Source organism: Orbicella franksi, chromosome 7, assembly GCF_964199315.1.
Source record: "Orbicella franksi chromosome 7, jaOrbFran1.1, whole genome shotgun sequence".
NCBI lineage: Eukaryota > Metazoa > Cnidaria > Anthozoa > Scleractinia > Merulinidae > Orbicella > Orbicella franksi.
In genome coordinates this window covers 16,168,825-16,191,649 of record NC_138151.1, presented here as the reverse complement: position 1 = coordinate 16,191,649, position 22,825 = coordinate 16,168,825, and the positions used below count along the sequence as shown (strand labels likewise).

Sequence of the window (22,825 nt, the reverse complement as noted above, 5' to 3'; positions counted from 1 at the left end):
GCAAAAGAAAAGTAGACAGATTTAACCGATACATACAAGACATTTCTAGCTGTTTCTGTTAGGAGCCCATGATGGGCTACTGTCTCTGTATATTAAAATATTTAATCGCATCTGTAACAAAATTCTCGATTATGTTGTGGTTGGTTTTCTGCGTGCCTATCTGTTTCGTAATAGACCATATTCGTATACCCGGTATTGGACTGGAACTAGCCTGAAACTGAGGCTAATGCAGGCAGTATTTTCAAATGCAAATGAAATTAAATCTCTTTTAATATTCCCGATCCCCTGCATGAGCCTCCATTGCAAGCTGCAGTTGTAGTTCCAGTCCAAAGAGATTACGAATATGGCCTATTGGAGTGTGATCACGTGGGTGTCCTATTTGTGATATCGAACTTATCGTCCATACATACAAATTTAGATAGACAAGCAAGTCGCACACACGATGGCTGAAGGGTCTACATAAAATTTACGGATATTGGCAGCGCAGTTGTACTTTTGCCAGTCTTGAAGTGAATTGAATGAGCATTGTCTGAATTGAATGAGCACTGTGAGAGCACTGTATGAGCATTGTATGAGCACTGAAATATACTGTTTACAGTAGAGATAATGAAGTCAGGGTACGATTCATTTGCAGTGTTCAGTTTTTTATGAAGTTTTGGAAATGTGCCGTTTTATATTTTCTGTCAACGAAAGAGTGGTTGTGATTAAACAATCGATAATCGTTTTGTCAGGGTAAAGACAATACGAATGTTCATTCATGACAAATATACGGTTTAAACAACAAATTAATTTTAGGTGAGGTAATTAGCGGTTAATAAGGTGTCGATTTCAGAGGGAGAAACTTGTACTTTGCAGCTTGCCTTTGCTGTTTGTAGGATCAGCGGAGTGCTTTTAATTTCAGCTTTTAAACGAAGATTTGGGGGTGGATTTTGGTCTATACAGTGTCAGATAAATTTGCGCTCACGGGCAAACTCATAATAACATATCTTCGATACATACAGTTTTAGATAGACAAGCGGGTCGTACACGCGATATGACAAGTCAAGAGAAAATGATTTTCTCTTGGACAAGTAAATGGTTAAAGCAACAAATTAATTTCCGGTGAGGTAATTAGCTTTGCAAATATCTTTAAAGATAATAAGGTGTTGATTTCAGAGAGAGGAACTTATCAGCGGAGTGCTTTTTATTTTAGTTATTTAAAATCTTTCTTTTGGGTTGGTACATTTCGCAGACCCCTGGCACATGGACTAACAAGATGGACCTGGTACATGAACTACTTGAATGAGCCACCAATGGTCTACTCTTAATGAAACCCCTAAAAATTTAAGAATCAGTTTGTCTGCTTGTGTTCCAATCTTCTAGGAACATTTTTTAAACGTCATCGCTTCTGCATGCATTGCGTGCCGTTTATTGTAGTAGCAGACTTGCACGATATATATATTTGACTACAACTACCAGAATTCATTTTCTTAAATTATTATTTCAATTTTGAAGGAGCAGCGGGGTTGCCTTAATAGGAGAGTCTCTGTTTACAATATTTGCCTCATTAGCATAAGCGATACAGTTGTTGATTGAGCTTCAAAAACATTAGTTCTGAATATTGAAAGGGCACAGCACGATTAACGGTCCCAAGGAATTTGAGCGCGATGTACTGAATACTTTTTGTGCGACGCGGGTTTAAAAACTCAAAACTTTACGAGAATTAATCAGTCCGGAATATCCCGATAAATTGGGACAGTCATGACGTCATGAAGCTATTGTTAGCAGGGAAAATATGTTGTTTCCAGTCTCGCATAGAGTCTGGCCAGCATTATCCAGGACTTTTTCCGACCAAATGTTGAGAAGGAGAATAAGCGGCCATTTTGGTAGTGGAAGAACGTTGACTGTCTTCTAATCATTGAGTTTTTTGGTGTCAAGCGACGATGTAGACGCGATTTTGTGGCCAAATATTAAGGTTAGTAAAGTGTACGCGTTATTTTCTAGTATTCACGTATTTTTCATTGGGCTGTGTATATTTTTTACTGGTTCTAGTGTTGTTAAAGTTTCATCATGCCAAATTACACGGTTGTAAACAACGTCGATATTTTGTAAACTCTCTTTGAATTTGAGGCGTTACAAGCGTACCTGAACCGCTGTTGTTATAAGGCTTGAGTAATGCATCGTTCCTTCATTTTTATGACAGTTGTTTTCAATTTCTCTCTCTTAAGTACATGGAAGAACATACTCGACTGCTCGAGGCACTTTGCCGAATTTTTGGGGAAAAAACAAAGGGAAAAGAGAGGAAATAAGACGTCGCTAAGTACGCGGACGAAATTAAACAAATCTGGGAGGTCTCTGTTTTGGTGGATTCTCCGAATGTGCACCCCAGTTTTATCACTGTAGAGCCAGCAGCCTGTTGAAAACCACCTATAGCACAGAAGTGGCAGCGAAACAGACAGGCCAGGGGTACTGCAGTGGTTCCCTGTAAATGGATGCTATCAGTATCCCAAGGAATGCCACAAAGGGTAGAGAGATTGTTTGTGCTCATTTACCAGATGTTGAGGGCCATGCAAACATGTAAGGTAAGGTTTTTAGGGTGCATTGCACTCTTTTTTTTTGGCATTTTTTAAAAACTATACACACTGCAGCTGTTCATGGTAGATGATGATTCTTTTCACCTCCCCATGAAGCTTGAATGTACCAGAAAGTAATGTTTTTGCAAAATAATTTTTATGAAGGCAAAGACTAAAAAGGTACGAGAGTTTAGAATGTAGTGTCGAGTGTTGAACATTACTAATAATTGTGAAACCAATGCAAAACATTAATTGGTTGTGAACAGGAAACATATCAGTTTGGTTAAGAATATGTAATAAAAAATAGAAAACATAAGAGTTATCAGACCACTTGAGGGCAATCTCTTATTTAGTGAGACTAATGTGGTAACTACATTCAAAATAAATTCATATATTAAAACGAAAAATACATTTGTAATAATATTGAAATCTGTAAGCAATGTAATAATCTTCTACGTGCTTGTGATTTGTTTCAGGCCCTGCATTCTGCTAAGAGGCAAATTCAAGGTTGAGAGTACCTAAAGAGTGAATAAAATAAAATGGATTTCACTTTCAAGACTGAATTTGTTTTGTATACTTTAAATAAATATATAATAAAACCTTGGGACATGTGGATGGATTGTGAATGCTCCCTTGTCAACCTGTCCAGGAATTATATTTTGATATTTTTGGGTAAATAACTTGTGAAAGTCAGCAATTATATGTAAGTTTTCATAATTTAAATGTGGAAATCAGACATGATATCTTTTAGCACAGTAACAAATAGATACAAGAAATATTTGAAATAAATACCAAAATGGAGAAATTTCTGATTTACAAAGAATATATTAACAGAATTTTTGACTATCCCCGCTTTTGACAACACTAAAATTTTGGATACATATTTCTAGCTTAGTTTATTTTGTATAAAAGAACAAGAATTTCTCACTCGTATGCGTTATTGAAAATTCTGTTTTAATGATGATTTCATTTCCTCGATTTAGCCAAAACGTATAACATTTTGGACATCTACAATTTATCTTTGCTGGCATTTAAGAACATGCGCGTGCTGTCGATTTCGGCCCGATAATCCCTAGATAGGAGGAAAGCCTCAATTCTCATATCGATCATTTCTGTGCTTAGAAAAAGGCAGAGTACAGATGCTTACCGATTGCACGGTCTCTTTCCAAAGAATGATAACAGCAGCTCGTCAAACGTGGCCCGCATTACGTTCTGTGGTGCTTCCTTCGGTCCGAGGATAATCGTTATCTGGGAAGAATTGTCTGTGACATGGAACGCGAACACAAACTTTCCTTTTATTTTATAATTTGGACAGTATTTAACTCAATTCGAGATAAATATATACCTCCTGAAGGCCCGCATTCATGGCATTGGAAAGTATTCGCGACTCTCCTTGTCCGCCATCTTGAATCTCTTGGTTTGTTGTGCAACACAACACTCCAATCAAAACACGCATTCTCATTGGTTGAAACGTGAGTTTCGTGACATCACAGATGTCCTAATTTATCGGGATATTCCGGACTGTTAATGTTTGAGCTTGTTAGTGCTTTGCCATCCCGAAATTTTGCAGGTTTTGAAAGACAATTTCTCCTCGAATATTAAAAAATTCACCAGTTATTACGTTTTACATGCTCTTTTTAAAAATAGGTAAAGTCTGCATACGAGCCAAGTGGCCCATCAGGCCGGAGCTTATCCTGGTTTCTGCAGCATGAAGCGACTAGGAGTATTTCTACTCTCCCCTGGATGGGATGCTAGTCCATCGCAGGGTTACCCCCAGCATTAAGTTCGCCGGTACCCATTTATACACCTGGGTGGAGAGAGGCACTGTGAGAGTAAAGTGTCTTGCCCAAGAACACAACACAATGTCCCCGGCCAGGGCTCGAACCCGGACCGCTCGATCCGGAGACGAGGGCACTAACCATGAGGCCACCGCGCCTCCCATATTCGTACCTAGCGTGATGCCTTCTCTGCACAAAGTCGTATGTTAATGAGGAAAAATGTAAACAATGATATCAGCAAAGATTCGCGTATTAACATTTGTTTGTTGTTTGATAAAGCAAGAAAGTCTATAGAAACCCATTTCACTAATAATAATAATAATAATAATAAGGGTTCACGGAATCTAAGCCTAGAAGTTGCAGTACAATATAGGCCGTAAAGCAAAACGCAAGAATTAGGTCAGACATCTGCCATGGAGATAATGTATGAGGCCTTTTTATCAGTAGGCTACCTTAAAATATTTACATACAATTAACTGTGTAAAACATATGCAAGCAGCTGCAGAAATTTGGAGAAGAAAAATAAAAAGAACTGTATAAGAAAGAAGAGACACATATTGAAAAATGTATAATAGAATTACTAGAAGAAAAAATGACAAATATAATGTGGCCTCTATGATGATGGGTTATTTTTCGCTCCGGTGCATGAAGCGGCCTTTGCGTGCAATCAATCGCCACTTAAGGTGGCTCCATAGGGTAATCATTTATGGCGTTGCGCGCGCAAGTGTTATCGTTTTGAATGCTGTTTTTGCATTCGCTTTCACACTTAGTCCTCTCAAACTTATTACATGTAATAAGCAATGATTAAATGTGTTTTGCTATCATCTCTGTCAAAATTTTGGGATTTAGTCTTAAATTATTAATGCCCAAACAAAAGTATTTTTTACTGTTTTTACGGCTTTATTTGTGATTTTCATGAATTTCCTTCGGTGAAATCTTCCAAAATTTTTAAAATCACATCGCTTCCAGCGGGATACGAATCTTAAACACGAAAAAAGTAGGGTTTGTAAAGGCAGTTTTTTCGATATTTTCAAATTTATGTCTTTTACCGCTGCAAAAAATCTGGTCTTATACATTTCCCTGAAAAACGAGCTCCGACTAAAGTAAAATATTGTCTACCAATCTACCAAATTTTACGGAATTTCACCGAAGGAAACGCGAGAAAATTCACTGTCAGTTTTGCTTTTTGTGCTCATGTTAATAATAATAATAATAATAATCAATATTTAAACAGGGTGACCCCTTCAGTCGCAGGACTGGTATCAACGGGGGCCCTGTATAACGTAAAATAAAAAGAGCATGTATAAATAATATATATCTATAAAAAAACTAACTACTTTAAAAGATACGCTGAAATGTTTAAAAAATTTAAAAGCTTAAAAAGGTAATAGCGTTCTCATAAAAATTGGATATAGAATTGAAAATGTTCTAAAAAATAACCTAAGAAAAAAAATCGGAGATAGCCTTGAAACGTTCCTTAGGTGGTAAAATCTTTATGTTCGTTGGAAGGCTATTAAATGTGCATGCACCATGATAATAAAAAGACTTTTTAGCGACATCTAAATGAAATTTAGGAAGTATAATGTCAGTGATTGACGATCTAGTGCATCTGTTAAAAACATGTTGGTTGTCGCTCTGGCAGCGTAACAGGAAATAGTCTTTAAAGTATAGAGGAACTTCTCCGACCAAGCACTTGTTAACTAACAGTGCACAGTGCTTTTCCATGGTTTTTGTAAGAGAGGGCCAGCGTAGGTTCTCGAGTATTGTTTCCGTGGCTATGTCAGGTTTAAAACCGTATACGATTTTCGCAGCTCGTCGTTGCAGGCGTTCAAGAGTCTTTCTGTTAGTGCTTCCCAGAGGGCAAAAGCACGTATCACAATAGCTTAATATCGGTAGCACCGTGGACAAATAGATCTTATTTGCTGCTTCCGTGGTTAAACAACCTCGTAATCGTGACAGGAGGCCAAGTCTGCTAGCAACTTTTGACCTTAAATAGCTTATGTGATCGTTGAAAGATAAACACTCGTCTAGCAAGACTCCTAGGTACTTGAACGACTTTACTTGGTTGACTTCCTTTCCTTCCATGCAAAGCGGACTATGAGATTCAGATCTGACTAGCCTTTGCCGAGTTCCAAATAAAACATACTCAGTTTTCTTTAGGTTGAGGAAAAGACCGTTTGCTGTTAACCAGTTAGAGACGTTATTGAGATCAAGGCTTAAGTTCAGCTGTAGTTGGTCAATGTTTGAAGCAGCAGTAAAAATAACGGTGTCGTCGGCATATAACATAACACTAGACAGACCAACGGCCAAAGGAAGATCGTTTATGTAAAGAATAAACAAGAGAGGCCCTAACACGGAACCTTGAGGTACTCCGCTACTGATGTTGGCGGCAGAAGAAAGGTGATTTTCAATGGACACTCTCTGAGTCCTGTTAGTGAGATAGCTCTCAAACCACGAGAGAGGCTGGTCTTGAATTCCATATCTGTACAACTTGTTTAAAAGACCGTCATGAGGAACAGTATCGAAAGCCTTTTTCAGGTCAATAAACACTGCCCCCGTCAATAGCCCTTTGTCCATATGACCACGAATTTTATCTGTAAGGAAGGTAACGGCCAACTGAGTTGAATGATTTGCGCGAAACCCCGATTGATAAGGCGAGAGAAGAGAGTTTTCTGATAGGTAGCTATGTAGCTGATGGAAGACAGCTTTCTCCAGAATTTTCGACAAGATCGGTAAAATTGATATAGGCCTGTAATTGTCCAGATCATCTTTGTTTCCAGATTTGAACAAGGGTACAACCTTTGCTTGCTTCCATTCAGACGGGACTGCACCAGTTTCAATAGAAAGATTTATCAAATGTCTTACACAGTCAGCTATCACAACTGCGCTGTCCTTTAAAAGTCTAGCAGGTAAACCATCTAGACCTGTAGCTTTCTTGAGTTTTAGGCATTTAAGTTGCTTAAGCACAAACGGTTTACCCACTGCTGTGAACTCAAAATGATTCTTTGTAAACAGCTCCTCGGTTGTAGAATTAAAAACTGGTCTTGCATACCGGCATGATTCAAATAACTTGTTCACAACAGAAGTAAAGTAAGTGTTAAACAATTCTGAAATGCTTTGTTTATCAGTAACAATCTTGCCCTCTGCCTTGATACAGGTCGGAATAGATTTCTGTTTCGTGTCCGGCATTATTTTCTTCACAGACCTCCAGAAAGATTCAGAATCGCCGCTGTTCTCTTCAAGTAGTGATCTACTATAGCTTTCCTTAGCACGTTTAATCCTTGCACTGACTTTGTTTCGGAGTAATCGATATGCGGCCAAATCGGTGTCTAATTTTGATCTACGATATTTCTTGAGACTGGCATCCCGAGCTCTCATCATCTGTTTGATTTCCAGTGTAAGCCATGGACAATTACGTCCTCTAACTTTTTTGTCGATTAGTGGAGCATGTTTGTCACATTCAGCCGTAAAGTTGCATTTCCACAAAGACCAGGCTTCTTCGACGTTAGTCGAACTCAACACATCATCCCAGGGGATTTTCTTCAAATCACTGCAGAAATTAGTTGGATCGTATTTAGCATAATTCCTGCACTTTATCACACGAGGTTGTTCTTTGAAGTTATTTATCTTTCGAACTGAAATTAGCATATCATGATCACTCAGACAGGATTCAGCAACTACGGCTCGAGAAATGTTTCGTGGATTTGTGGTGGCAAACAGGTCAATAAGTGTAGCGGTGGTTGACGTAGACCGTGTTGGTTCATTAATCAACTGTGTTAAACCAAAGGTTTTAAAAATCTCTTTCAACTTTTTGGTTTCAGAGCTTGGTTTCTTAGGCAAATAATCACAGTTGAAGTCCCCGTTTACAATAATTTCTTTTCCCTCAGCCGCGGCAGAGTCCAGGCTGTTGTAAAAGCGAGCCAAATAATCTTCGTCAGGCTGGCTATCTGACTCTGAAGGTGGCCGATAAAATGTTCCAAACAGTATGCTTTTTGATTTAGGCAGAAAAATCTCAATCCAAACAGATTCATCAATCTCGAGGTCAGATCGGCGCACAGCATTAATTGACTCACTGACAAACACTGCTACACCGCCTCCTTTCCTCACCAATCTATCTCTTCTAAAAAGTGTAAAGCCAGGCAATGACACTTCTGCATCCGAAATGTTACTGTTGAGCCATGTCTCAGTTAAAGCTATGATGTGAATTCGTGGACTTTGCGTTATGAAAACACGAAGTTCATTTAACTTCTTCCTCAAGCTTCTGATGTTTTGATGGATGAACTTAAGACCACGCAACTTTAGGGTAGCATCAGATGTTGCTGGTACAACAAAGCTATCGTTTAGACTGTCATCGAACTGTTGCTCAGCAGAAGATGGAACTGAGCAGAAATGACAAGTCGAGCCAGATTCAAAGTTCGCATCCAGGCATTTTAAATGGAAGCGCGATTTGCATAAAACGCAAAATCCAAAAGCCTGATTTCTTCTGACCGTCTTGAGACACCGAGGACAGGTTATTTTAGTGGAAGGTCCAGGATTCACGGAGATATCATTGCACTGAAGCAGTAAACTTGCAAGAAGAACAGATCTTGTAAGCCTGACAAGCTGAACCTTGGCGACAGGAGTGAGGGAAAATCCAAAATGGCGCCCACTAGAAGTTTTCTTTCTCACGGGCTGCTCAAAACCGACGAAAGAAGAGAGCTCCTGTCCAACAGCCAACCCAGAGCTATTGACTTCTTGGTTAACCAACGGTGTAAGACATTTAGAATTAGAAAGATCCCTTGTTGACGTAATAAAATATCGAAAAACACTGACGTTTTCCTTTGAGCGCCCGCAGATTAATTCCTCAGCGCTTGTGCGATCGTAAAACTATAGGGAACCACTTTAACAGGCTTTTTATAGCTCGCTAATGGCTTTAAAGATAAATGCTATAGTTCAAATAAAAGGCAAGCCTAAGTGTTTAGACACGCGTCACAAAACTTAATATCTTGTTGTCCTTGTAAATGGCTCCAACGTTTGCCTGATTATGGCGGTGGTTTTATTTTCAAAGGAGGATGATAAAGTTTATAATTTAAGAAGCAAGTAGAAGCTTATCGATATTACAATGCCGGTGTAAACGCGGTCGTAAACTCGTTTTTCGGGTTTAACTGCAGTGACAGCTGAGCAGCTAATTTAAAAAACGTTTCACAGCCATCTGCTGTTCATTAGAATGCCTCGTGTACCATTCGTTTTGTTGTAAAACTGACATTGAATTATTTCCGGCCATTCTATTAAATTAATAGATATAACCAAAGTTGAGCTTGTTTTAAATATAATTTTTGGCTTCCCATTGCGATGTTCCGAAAAGCCTGACCGAGAATTCGAATCGGGACTTTTTTGTTATGCAAATAGCAGCTTAGAAGTTCAACCTAATTTTCATTTTTTGCAAAACAACGATATTTTTCCTAACAAAGTGAAGTACAGCTTTGTCTAAAGGTAGATAGCCAGGTGGATAAAACCGAAAATTAAATTATCAAAGCAATAATATTAAAAGAAATTTGCATAAGGGGCGAACCGTTTGACTTTTGTGGGGGAGGGGTTGGGTGATTTGGTATAGGCATGACTTTTTGAATCCTTCTCACGCACTAGGATTTTTTAACTTGAGCCGTGAAAATGCATGATATTTTTTTCTCCGTGTAACATGGTTTTTTCCGCTCAATGGAGGTGAGTGAATGGTTTTTTCCGCTGTGTTCGTGTGTACGAATATTTGTTCGGTAAAAAAATATGCGTGCAGGGTATTTCTTTTCAAAGTCACCCAGTCCCTCCCCCTTGAAATTCAAATGGTCCCCCCTGATCTCTTCATAGTGAAACAAGAGAAATGTCTCTTGAGTGAAATTATTGAATAAAGAATAGTATAGAAAAACCGCATCTGTTTTTGACCTTTGTTTTCTTGACAAGAAAACAGGTGGCAATTTTTTTTTTACCATTTTTATCGGCCCAAAAAAGAAAGTGGTCAATTTAAGCAGCTTTAAACCCTTAAAGATCTTAAACCGTCTCGTCCGCGACTGAAGACTAACTTGCGCGACAATTTACGGTCAGGCTCAACATTGCTCAGTCAATTCTTGTATTAATTTCAGGTTATGCAATGGCAGAATTCTATTCAACGTACGTTGTTAACTGTGTGATCAACGCCTTGTCTTCCTGCACCGCCATCATGTTGAACATTTTAGCGATCCACGCCATGAGAAAAACTTTATCGCTGCCAAAGCCTCTGAAAGCACTGCTTCTAAGTCTGGCTGTTTCTGATCTTGCTGTTGGATTAGTGGCTCAACCTTTTAACATCGGAATTATGGTCATGCTGTTAAAAAACACGCTCCTCCCTAGTTTCACTGGCCCTTTGTATTCCTTCTTCACACAAATATTTAGTTGGACCTCATTCTTTGGCGTTGTGGCCATAAGTGTAGACAGGCTCTTAGCGATTCAGCTTCATCTCAGATACCAGGCACTTGTGACTCACAAGCGTGTTGTTACAGTGGTGATCTCAATATGGGTGTTCAGTGCAATTCTTTCATCTATACTGACGTTCCGTTCAATCCCAATCAACGAGATAACCAGTGTAGTTTTAGCCGTCACGATGGGTCTTTGTGTTATTTGTACAGCAATTATATATTGCAAAATATATATCACTGTGCGACGACACTCAAAAGAAATTAATGGTTTGCAAGTACCTCAGCAGGAAGAACGGAATGGGGAACGAGTAAATGCCGCGAGGCAGAGAAAATCTGCCGTCGGTACATTTTACATTTATCTTGTATTTTTAATTTGTTATCTTCCAGAGTATTGTAGGTTACTTCTTACTATTTTGTTGCTGCACAATGCATATACCATTAGATTTTACTACTTTTCTTGGACTCTGTTGTTTCTTAATTCGTCTTTAAATCCTTTAGTTTACTGTTGGAAGATGAGAAACATTCGACGCGCTGTCATGAACATAATGCGAAGCATGTTTTCCAAGTCACAAGGAAATAACGCTACACTGAACAGCGATGGAGGCCGGAACAACAGTGTTCCACTGGCGGTTTATTCACGCTGCGACAGTTATACCGTAGATATGTGATTTTTCTCAATTAATCAATTTTTCCTTTTTTTATTTCTACTGTTAGTCGGTGAATCTTGCTTGAAACCAAACTGATGTATCACGTTGTCATTTTAAGGCTGCAGTTGCAGTAAATATTTTAGTATTTTTAACTTAACGGCTAAATTGAAAGTCAGTTCAGATTTTCTTTGTACTTGCATTTACCCGCAAACCGGCCGTGCGGGGCCAAAACGGAATATGAATATTAAATACTACATTAAAATCGTTAGAGAATTAACAGAATTAACAGTCGTTTTTATAGAATACTATTCTTAATTAAGAATTTATTACAGTCGTTCAAACTCCTGTAGAAAGGCACACAAGATATGCGATTATTTGCTAATTTTGAAAACTGTCCAAACTAATTCTTAATTTGGATACTCGATGTTAACAAGTAAGTTAGAAAGTTCCGTACGCAATATAATAAATTAAAACAGGTAATACCAGAACATCGTAGATGGTAGCGAAATTCAGATTGTGAAATGTTGTACAAACTAAAATATATTCTTATTTAGCATGAAACACCATTTTACACCTGTATAGTATACCTCATATCTACTGTTTCCATTCTAAACTATGGACCTGTCCACACTACGTCGGAGAAATTTGAAAACATAGCATTATTTCCGCGATGGTTGGGCCTACCGTCCACACTATAATCCGTCACGAAAACGGACCTTTTCGAAAACGCTCTTTAAACCGGAACAAATAGAAAACGCCGCTTTGCATTTTAGTATTGTGAGGACAGAAAACATCTTGAAAACGGAACTTTTCGAAAACGTTCTTTAAACCGGAACAAATAGAAAACGCCCGCTTTGCATTTAAGTAGTGTGGACGGAAAACATCTTGAAAACGGAACTTTTCGAAAATGATGACATCATAATGATCACGTGATTTCCCTGTCTGAGTTTTCCTCAAACACAAATCCAAAATGACCGGTGTTTGTTGCGTTTTCAAATGTCTTCGGCGTAGTCTGAACGGAAAACATTTGATACGTTTTCAGAGTGAAGGCACCGTTTTCAAATTTCTTCGGCGTAGAGTGGAAGGGGTTCTGTGGGTTACTGGTAACGACCGTTAACCCTACCGGTCGTTCAGCCCCCAAGCCGATTAGCCCCTAGCTGGTTAGTCCTAAACCAGAAGTCGATTATCTTCCGTTCACGCTTAATAAAATCGACAGTGTTTTCGACTTCTGGTTGGGGGCTAATCGACTTCTGGCTGGGAGCTAACCGGCTAGGGGCTAATAGACTTGGGGGCGAAACGACCGGGGGGGAAGGGAAACGAAACGACCGGATATTGATGAAGAGAAAGACAGTAAATACTCCATGATGGCCTTATTCCTAAAGTCAATCCTTCTCAATTTGTTTAGATCACTCCCGCCTTGAGAAGTCCCTGGGGAATCAGAAGTAATCAATCCTGTGATGTAAATTCTACCCGCGTGGACAGCCCAACAGGCTTTGTAAGCAGCCTCCGCGATAACATCAACGTAACGCAGGTGATCCTGAATTTTATTTGTGGGAGGACTGGTTACCAATGATATCTAAAAACGAGTTTAGAGTGATTACCTTGAGATAAAGGCTGATATGAGATTATTCCCCTATTTAATACCCTTCATTCTCTCTGCACGGATTAGCTTATTGCTCCAGTTTAATTTACTTACAATATTTCATGCTCAGCTTTGCGAAACACATCTGCTGAGGATCCCTGAAATAGATCAAACTATGACCCTTTGTAATGGCGAGCACTATAAATAAGGGGGACATTTATGTGTCTAGATTCATTTTGTTCAAAACAGAACGAGTAATCTACGGCCTGAATTTGGGAAAATGTGCCCGGCTCTAGAGCCTGCAAATGTTTTCTCTCCTAAGTTGAAATAACAGAGGAAGTTACGTTTTTCATGCATTTTCATATAATGAAGGCTACAAACGAGAGAAAGAGCGCATTTGAGCAACAGGGAACGAGTGCCCGACGAACGAATGGGAACGAGACAAGAAAACCTCTTTCCCAGGCCTTTGAAAATTTCTCTTCCAAATTCACGGGAAAAGCCCGGGAACGAGCTTGTAATGTTGCTTCTTTCAAGCTCGGCGGTTGCACCCAGAACCCCCGCTGTCTCAAGGTTTCTGTGATTTCAAAAGACTCATAAACAAAATCCAAGAGAAGATATCAAAGTTCGGTAATAAATGCTCATACCTCAGGTTTTTCGACTTCAACAAGGTCAATTGTTTCGTACCTGTCAATTTTGACTTCCAGATCCGTGTCACTCCCCTAAACGGGTCATTAAATGACTGATTGATTTCATTCATGCACCTTGATTTGCATGCATGCAGCTTTGTTTATCTGTCATACTGCTTTAACAAATTCTTCGACCGCAACTAATATCAGCTAAAATATGTAAATTTGACGTTTGGCGTCGTGATTTTCCTGCTAGGTGAATTAATGAGCAAATGTTTATATATGTGGGCTCGCTTTGGGAGGGTTTTGCAGTTACCGTTGCAAGATGTTCGCCCGAGAGCTGCGATTTGCGCTCATCGCCTTTCTTGCTTGCGTCGAGTATGTTTCAGCAGCAAGCAATTCAACTGTTATTTTGATTTGCCTGGACGGATTTCGCTGGGATTACATGGGCAAAGCGAACACGCCGAACTTAGATTTCATAGCGAAAACTGGAGTTCACGCGCCCTATGTAAAGAATGTGTTTCCAACGGTTACGATGCCGAATCTGTACACCATTGTCACCGGGCTATACCCAGAGAGTCACGGGATTATTGCAAACGAAATGTTTGATCCTGTATACCGAGCTGTGTTTAACAGCAACAATAACGAAACAAGATGGTGGGATGACGGTGAGCCAATTTGGGTCACAAATCAAAAGCATGGTTTCAAAAGCGGTACAAGTTTCTGGCCAGGCTTCGATGTCGCTATTCGAGGCTACTTTCCAAGCTTCAGTACAAACGGAACGGAGTATTCCAAGCCATTTGCTTCCAAAGCAAACCGCATGCCAGTTAAGGAGAGAATTGACACAGTTATAAAATGGCTAACCACAGACAAACCTCCAACCTTCGTAGCAATTTACTTCTTGCAGCCTGACACAATTGGTCGTGAGTACGGTCCGGACTCGCCTGAAATTGAGGCTGCTATCAAACACTTTGATAAAAATATCACTGGTTATCTCTTAGATCAGCTTCGACAGGTCGACTTGTTAGATGAAGTCAATGTTATAGTCACTTCGGATCATGGAATGACTGCATACAATACAAGTAACTTCATCAACTTTGATGACATCGTGAACGCAAGCACCTATGAAGTCTTCTCGGGGAATAAGGCGTTTTTCACCATCCAGCCGCACCCAGGAAAAGAGAGCTACGTGTACGACAGCCTCAAGGAAGCAGCGACAAAAACCAAGCTCTTCGAAGTGTACAAAAAGGAAGATGTTCCGGATGACCTACATTTCAAGTACAACAGAAGAATCGGTTCAATTGTCGGCTTACTTAAGGAGGGTTGGTATGGCCGCAGTTCGAAACTGCCACAAGGAAATTATTCGTACGGCATAATACGAGGGGAACATGGATACAGCACCACGATTAAAGACATGTACCCCTTCTTTATTGCTCGCGGACCCGCATTCAAACAGAACTTTACCACCCAGCCGTTTGAGATCATAGACATCTACCCTTTGATTTGTCACATACTTGGAATCGAGCCTGCGCCAAATAACGGCTCATTGGCTCGCGTGAAAGGGCTTTTCAAAGACAAAACGGATTCCACTAATGCGCCCACCGAACGCACAACAGAGAAACAACGGTCTGGAAATAAAATCGTGAAAATCGCTGGTTTTGTAATTTTGGGCTTCGCAGGCCTTGTGAGTCTCGTTGCTTCAATCTTGTTAATAATTCAATGGTGCAAACGCCAAAACCGACCGAAAAAGCTCACCTGGCAGAATGAGGAGGAGGACGAAACTGCCGCCAACACGGTAAATGTCGATCATGCAGATGACTTGGCAGCGAATCAAGAGGAACCGGTCGAAAATAACGATGAAACGGTAGCCTTGCGAGGTCAAGAGATTCAAGTTTAAATCTGCGGCGACGAACACGCCCTCCAGGATCAGTTTTAAAACTACACCGTTTCGTTTCGTATTCGTTCTTTTAATGACTGGCTTAAAAGCTTTAGGGAAGGTAGCATTTGAGAGTTAAAGATCCAACTGTGTTGCGAACGAAAAAAGGTTCCCTTTGAGCTAAAGGAAGTATTTTAATTTTACAGTCGATAAATCTCTTAAAGTATCTGAGAGAACGGCTTGCACCTGTTTTGCATGTTTCGGAAAGATTGAAAAAAAAAATTAAAGTTGCAAACTTATGGTTATTCACGTGTAAAAACGGTTTAAGAAGAGACCATTCTGATTGGTTTACGTGGCATGATTGACAAAGGACAGCGAAATATTGGACAAATTTAGCATTTGATGGTTTTTCTAGAAAAAATACAGAAAGCAATTTAAAATTATACTTATCATACTAATATAACTGGCCTCGTTTGACATATTTTTAGACATGTCATCTTACCAGAGACAATAATATAAACTATAACTAGTTGTTTTGTTAAAGTTTAATTATCAGGAGTACCCAACGACACTTTAACTGGAAATTTAATATGTGACTTCCCAAGCACTGATTCTGTGCTCCCACGTCAATTACCATTAATAAGCAACTTTCCTGGGAAAAAAATATCCGCTCTTCACTGCTAGCAAGATCGACTTTATTTCATAAACTCCCAGCCAGACATAATGAAAATTTTGAATACCGAGCTAGAAAAATGGCAATTAGCCAAGCAGCCAGCCAGCAGTAAAGGGTAACATTTTAAATGCCAGCAAGGCAATTATAGGCGAAAAAATGTTCTGGCCAGCGTTTTGACCTAGATTAAAAACAAACGCATTGTTTAGGACCTTTATTCAACAGCCTATTGTCTGTTTACTATTATTAGAGATAAATTAGGAATATGTGGTTATTTTTGCCGCTATGAGCAAAATCTACACTTTGATTATCTTATCCCTTAAAAAACAATACAACTTACCATTTATGTCTTAAGCGGATCGGACAAGGTGTCTCCCAGCACGTTGTTTTCCGATACTTCAGATGCCTTCCAGGTTCCGCATACGTGTGACAGTTTGGTACTTTACGTTCTGACATCTAAAACGATTCACACTTATGTTTAAAGTAAGATCCCTCTAATCCTTCTAGACATTCAGATCAAACTTGCTTTCACCAAAGAAATGCTTGTTGCAAAATTACTTTTATATAATGCTGTAAGGGAAATGAACAAAAAATAATATTGAAGTCCTTTACTACTACATATCGCCCTTACTTCTACATTGCTAGCCCAATAATGATTGTAATTTCAACAACAGCAACACACTTTATTTAGTAGTTTACAATTATTTCTAATGATTTTTTTTGAAAAATAAAGGGTTATGCCAGCTCCTTAAAACAACCAAAGGGAGCTGGTTTAGTGCTGATTAGTAACACCATGTCTACCTCAAAAGCATTGAAAAACGTGTTTTTCTTTTTCTTTGGACAACTATCTTCTCTGAGCTTCCCACTCTGGAATTGCGAGATAAAAGTTTATAAACCACATTAGAATCTTTATCATAAAATGAGTAAAAAAAATCTTGATAATACATACCTTGAATGTTGGTGATCCATCTCAGTCCATGTCACTGATCCATGCCTTACCCAAGACTGCAAAGCACTGTCAACACAACTTTCACAAAATTAATTTAACTTGAAAGCTAAACAACCAAAGACACTCACATTCCTAGAGGTAGTTTACCGTAAAAATTTCATAAATACCCATTGAAGGAATGTTTAAAGCCGTTCACCGTAAAAGTTTCACACAGTTAAGTGCAAAGTTTCACAACAAAGACCCCAGCATTGTTAGAATGTTATAGGCCGTTCACCGTAAAAGTTTAACACAGTTAAGTGCAAACATTCGCAGCAAAGACCCCGGCATTGTTGGGATGTTATAGGCCGTTCACCGTAAAAGTTTCACACAGTTAAGTACAAAGTTTCACAGCAAAGACCCCGGCATTGTTAGAATGTTATAGGCCGTTCACCGTAAAAGTTTAACACAGTTAAGTGCAAACATTCGCAGCAAAGACCCCGGCATTGTTGGGATGTTACAGGCCGTTCACCGTAAAAGTTTCACACAGTTAAGTGCAAAGTTTCGCAGCAAAGACCCCGGCATTGTTGGGATGTTACAGGCCGTTCACCGTAAAAGTTTCACACAGTTAAGTGCAAAGTTTCGCAGCAAAGACCCCGGCATTGTTGGGATGTTACAGGCCGTTCACCGTAAAAGTTTCACACAGTTAAGTGCAAAGTTTCGCAGCAAAGACCCCGGCATTGTTGGGATGTTACAGGCCGTTCACCGTAAAAGTTTCACACAGTAAAGTGCAAACATTCGCAGCAAAGACCCCGGCATTGTTGGGATGTTACAGGCCGTTCACCGTAAAAGTTTCACACAGTTAAGTGCAAAGTTTCGCAGCAAAGACCCCGGCATTATTGGGATGTTACAGGCCGTTCACCGTAAAAGTTTCACACAGTTAAGTGCAAAGTTTCGCAGCAAAGACCCCGGCATTGTTGGGATGTTACAGGCCGTTCACCGTAAAAGTTTCACACAGTTAAGTGCAAAGTTTCGCAGCAAAGACCCCGGCATTGTTGGGATGTTACAGGCCGTTCACCGTAAAAGTTTCACACAGTAAAGTGCAAACATTCGCAGCAAAGACCCCGGCATTGTTGGGATGTTACAGGCCGTTCACCGTAAAAGTTTCACACAGTTAAGTGCAAAGTTTCGCAGCAAAGACCCCGGCATTATTGGGATGTTACAGGCCGTTCACCGTAAAAGTTTCACACAGTTAAGTGCAAAGTTTCGCAGCAAAGACCCCGACATTGTTGGGATGTTACAGGCCGTTCACCGTAAAAGTTTCACACAGTTAAGTGCAAACATTCGCAGCAAAGACCCCGGCATTGTTGGGATGTTACAGGCCGTTCACCGTAAAAGTTTCACACAGTAAAGTGCAAACATTCGCAGCAAAGACCCCGGCATTGTTGGAATGTTAAAGGCCGTTCATCGTAAAAGTATTGCTATTAACAGCATCAACCCTCGTTAACTCGTTAACAAAATGTATCAATCAGATCAATGTAATGTCATAAATATACACTGGACGATCAGCATAAAAGATTCACAAACTTAATCTCGTGATTTCATCAACAAATTTGCTCATCTTTTCTTGGGTACCAGTCCATGACATCGGGTAACGTTTGCAGCATCTTTAGCTGTGCTTCTTAAAGTTCACGCAATTAATTTTACACCTGAAAAATGATATGTTTTAGAAAATGTAACATACTGCACAATCCCTCTTATACCGGCGTCCTCCCCACGTCCACACACACACACACACATGCATCCAAATACACATACAGCCACGGACACATAATAATATACAAAATTGGTGATACTATCGGGCCCCTCAATGTAAGATCTAGATCAAGAACTATGTTCACAAAAATAGCTCATTCATGAGAGAATTCAATGAAATGTCTTAGATTTTAACTGATGTTACATTGCTGAAAATTACATTCCCTGGGGCAAGTCAAAGAAGCAAGGATTTAACTGTTTAAGAAAAATAATTGTGGAATAATTTTTTACCGCTCAATTCGTCATCAAACTATAACCCAGAAGCGTGAATTCAGTGAATGGTGTGAACTGGTGCCACGCCCCTCCCGTATTTTTTCGTGTGCCATGTTTCGCGCTTTGCCTTACCTACATGAACTGAACCGCGCGATAATTGTTCCACCACAAAATCACTGTCTGTGCCATCATAAAAAGAAGGACAATAAGGTGAAATGTCTCCATTTCCGGTAACAACGTAGGCATGCAAAATAACTTGTTCTCTAACAGAAACTGAACGTACGAAAAACACGCGCGTTAACAAATGGGAACGCATAAGAAATTAAATTACACATTATTGTCCTGGCGCTATCGATACCGAAAGAACGAAATCTGGAATGACATGATTGCCTTCTGGTCTTTTCTCACCTTTGACATGGCAAGCCTTTGTATTCCCTTTTTAAATCCCAAAGTACAGTACAATTAGCATTGAACTAGATCAATCAGGTGTGTTGGTCAACAGCTTTTTCAGGGCAAATTTTCGGCGATATCAAAAGGCAGCAATAGGTAATCAGCCTTCAGTTATATAAAGAACACGATCGCACTTCAGTTAAGAAACCGATGGAAACAATACTTTCTTACACCGGGAAAAAATAATCATTTCAATATCTCGTCAGTTTGTCCAAGACGCGGCAAATGTGTTTCAATAGCTCATGTTTTAAAGTTCGACGCGTTAAAAAGCGGTCATCATCGACTGCGCACCGGGATCGGATTTTACTGGTCGTTAAAATTACAGAATTGAAATTACACTTGGAAGTAGGATCACTGTGGATGAATGCACTGACAATTTCGAAAACCCTTCCAAGTTCTGAGACATATTAGGCCTTTTCTTGCTTTCACTGTCTTCACTGAAGCTGCACTTTCCGTTGGGTTTGAAATACAATACAGTGGCGAAAACAGTTTGAAAACCTGCGCCGGCTTTTCCCGCACACATTGCTTAAACTTTATCACTGAATATTAAATATATAGGCTGATTCAGCTAGTTCAACTCCAAAGTAGTTCTTACCTGAACCTTTGAATTTATGAGTGGAGTCCTCAGAGTTCTCTGGCTGCCAAACCCTCAAACAACTGGTCGGCAAAATCTGATCGCGCTTGAAACCGACCGTTGGACACAAAATTATACGGGAACAATGTTTTAGTTACAAAATATTACGAGGTTACCGCAGTCTCACCGGGCCTCAGGCAAAAATGTGAAAAGACTGCACGAACCAACAAACGTCATCACCAGATAACCAGTTGTCTCAAGGTAGAACATGAAAGCAGAACAGACGATGATTTTCCGCGACCGGATCAACGGTGGTGAAACATCCAACTGAACGTGGGATAAAGGAGCGTCAAGGGAAAAGAAAACGATCTAATTTCACACTATAAATGACAGCAGAACAGACTTCTATTGTTTGCTGGTAAATAAAACTTAAATAAACAACTAACATTATATTGTAAGCATGTTTTTAAACAAAAGGTCAAGCAGTCAGAGAGTGTCAAGTGACACACTTCAGTCAGTGATCGCATCCGGAATGTAATTTCCAGCCAGAACTGATTAGTAAAACCACAATGTAAGCTATTTGAACACCAAAAAAATTTTCCAGCTAGCTAGCTCTCGATAAGCTAAATTCTCAGCAAGATTCTGTTTAATGTTAAAATTCCCAGCCAGCTCAACTTTAGTCTGCAGAGCGGATATTTTGCGGAGCGGATCCGACGGGTACTCCTGAATTATGGCTGCTCAGACCCTAAAAGTTCGAAATTTGACGGTCGATGGTCGATGGTCGAAGCAAATAATATAATGCATTACTTATCATACAATTAAGCAAAGCTGATTCCACGTATAGAACGTAATGCGACAGCGACGTTATACAGTGCAAATTGAAACCCAAATGCAACGGTGAACAGCTGTTTCGACCTGGTCTGGTCTCGTCAGGATACCAACAGCTAGTATTTTCGTTTACTTTGCGGTCCCTTGTCACATTTACACATCACTGACCAGTTTTCGCAAGCAATTCATTATTCATTTTCGGGCGTGTTCCTCTTATTTCACATTTCTGTGAGGAAGTTTGAGAGATATTAAATATTCCTGTGTTTGAAAATTAAATATTCAACACTCCTTTATGAAGTCAATAACTAGTATTCAATATTCATTATTTCTATTTCCATTCCTGACTGCGATGGTAATTAATTTGCTTTGACGCATTCTTTTATTATCTTCAAAGAACAATTAGAAATGAACGCTTCAACAAAGCAAATGGATTTTCATTACAGGCGTTCTGCAGGGTGTCTGCAGATGTGCTGTACAAAGTCTCAAATTTACAAAGTAAATATCTAGTTTATTACGCGAATAAGTCACCACAGGAGTCTAATAACAAAAGTCAGACAATCAATGTACTTTATCACTGGTCCATTTTTTTTAAGGATTCGACCGGCCGGGGATTAAGATTACCTCTCAGTTTCAGCTCTTATTTATATGAGAAAAAGCATGTTCTGGTACTCTTTCTTTTCTGTACCGCCCTGGCCCTGCTGTGCTTTAATTGTCTCCGTGCGGACCTCGCGTTCGGTTAATAAGTTACATATCTAACATTTGACATGAAAGAAATTGAAAGAATTGAAAGAAGAGACAAATGTACACACACAGCGTGTCAGTTGTGAGCCATATAGGTAGGGAAGGGGAGGGGGGGGGGGGGAGGGCATCAGGTAACGATAACTAAACACCTCGGCAAAATGGATGTAGAAATTTTCACCTTCGATTGAGAGACACCATTCCGTTAGGTCAGTGCAGTATTTAAACTGAAAGCTAAGTTTTTAAATCTCTTTCCCTTTCTGAAATATGCGCTTGGCTTGAGTGGCTTTTTTTAGCGAGAACTTCGTGGGAGTTAATTAAGGCACATGCAGTCGGTCCACCCTCCCGGCCCGGGCAGGCCCACCCACCGGCCTAGCTTTAAATTAAAGTTAACCGCGAGAAAACTGCAGGGCGGAATGCCAACCGCAAGCAAATAGCAGTAAATACATGTTAACCGCAAGCAAACTGCAGGGCGATTGCCGCTTTTTTGCCCAAACCACGTGATACAAAATGGATCGTCCAAAAACGCTGTTGGTTTTTCATGAGAATATTATGGAATCTCATGTAATTTTTATAGACGTGGTCTAAACTTGACAGCGTTTCTGAAGTGTAACTATCAGTGATACCAGTGAAAACTGGAGACAAACATAGCAAGTATTCAGAACGGAAATTAAGTACGTTCGATGAATAGAGCCGTTAGTTGCAGTCACGCAATGATTTCTACGCGTGACGTTCAAAATGGCGTGACCAGTCATGTACCTTGTGGTAGAGTTAGTCCCTGAAGTGTCCTTGGTAATGCCTGACGGTTTTTGGCCACGACGACTCTCTACAGAAGAATGCTGGACAATTTGGAGTTGCAAAGCTGAACAATATCATCCGTGATGTCTTTATCTCCTTTTTCTCGTAGCCCTTTGCTCGTGCTTTCAATACTGATCATTGCTGTGTTCGGTTTTCGTGCTTTTTTAAGCGTTCCTTTTCGCCGAGGTTCAAGCGCCGAGAAGCTTCAATCTAGGTCAGAAATCAGCATGCTTACATTTAACATCTGGTTTGCCGCTGAAAAGATGCAAGAGAGAATGGCCGCCTTGGGAAAAATCGTGGAAAATCTCAAGCCAGATTTGTTGACATT

At 39.8% G+C, this 22,825-nt stretch overlaps 3 protein-coding genes across 3 annotated transcripts in view; all 3 read left to right on the top strand.

Moving 5' to 3' along the window:
* Positions 1-9,882: 9,882 nt before the first annotated feature.
* LOC145493073 (melanocortin receptor 4-like) lies at positions 9,883-11,631 on the top strand. Its single transcript, XM_081472477.1, has one exon. The coding sequence runs from the start codon at positions 10,452-10,454 to the stop codon at positions 11,421-11,423; it is 972 nt and encodes a 323-aa protein (XP_081328603.1). The 5' UTR covers positions 9,883-10,451; the 3' UTR covers positions 11,424-11,631.
* Positions 11,632-11,694: 63 nt separating this feature from the next.
* On the top strand, positions 11,695-15,753 carry LOC145493072 (ectonucleotide pyrophosphatase/phosphodiesterase family member 5-like). The gene has a single exon (XM_081472476.1). It carries the CDS (start codon positions 13,936-13,938, stop codon positions 15,505-15,507), a length of 1,572 nt encoding a protein of 523 aa, XP_081328602.1. The 5' UTR covers positions 11,695-13,935; the 3' UTR covers positions 15,508-15,753.
* A 6,067-nt stretch (positions 15,754-21,820) lies between these two features.
* Positions 21,821-22,825, top strand: part of LOC145492910 (5'-tyrosyl-DNA phosphodiesterase-like) — a 2,596-nt gene continuing 1,591 nt past the window's right edge. Inside the window, exon 1 of the mRNA XM_081472288.1 lies at positions 21,821-22,825. This exon is cut by the window's right edge and continues 1,591 nt beyond it. Coding sequence (XP_081328414.1) covers positions 22,581-22,825 — 245 coding nt within the window. The 5' untranslated portion in view covers positions 21,821-22,580.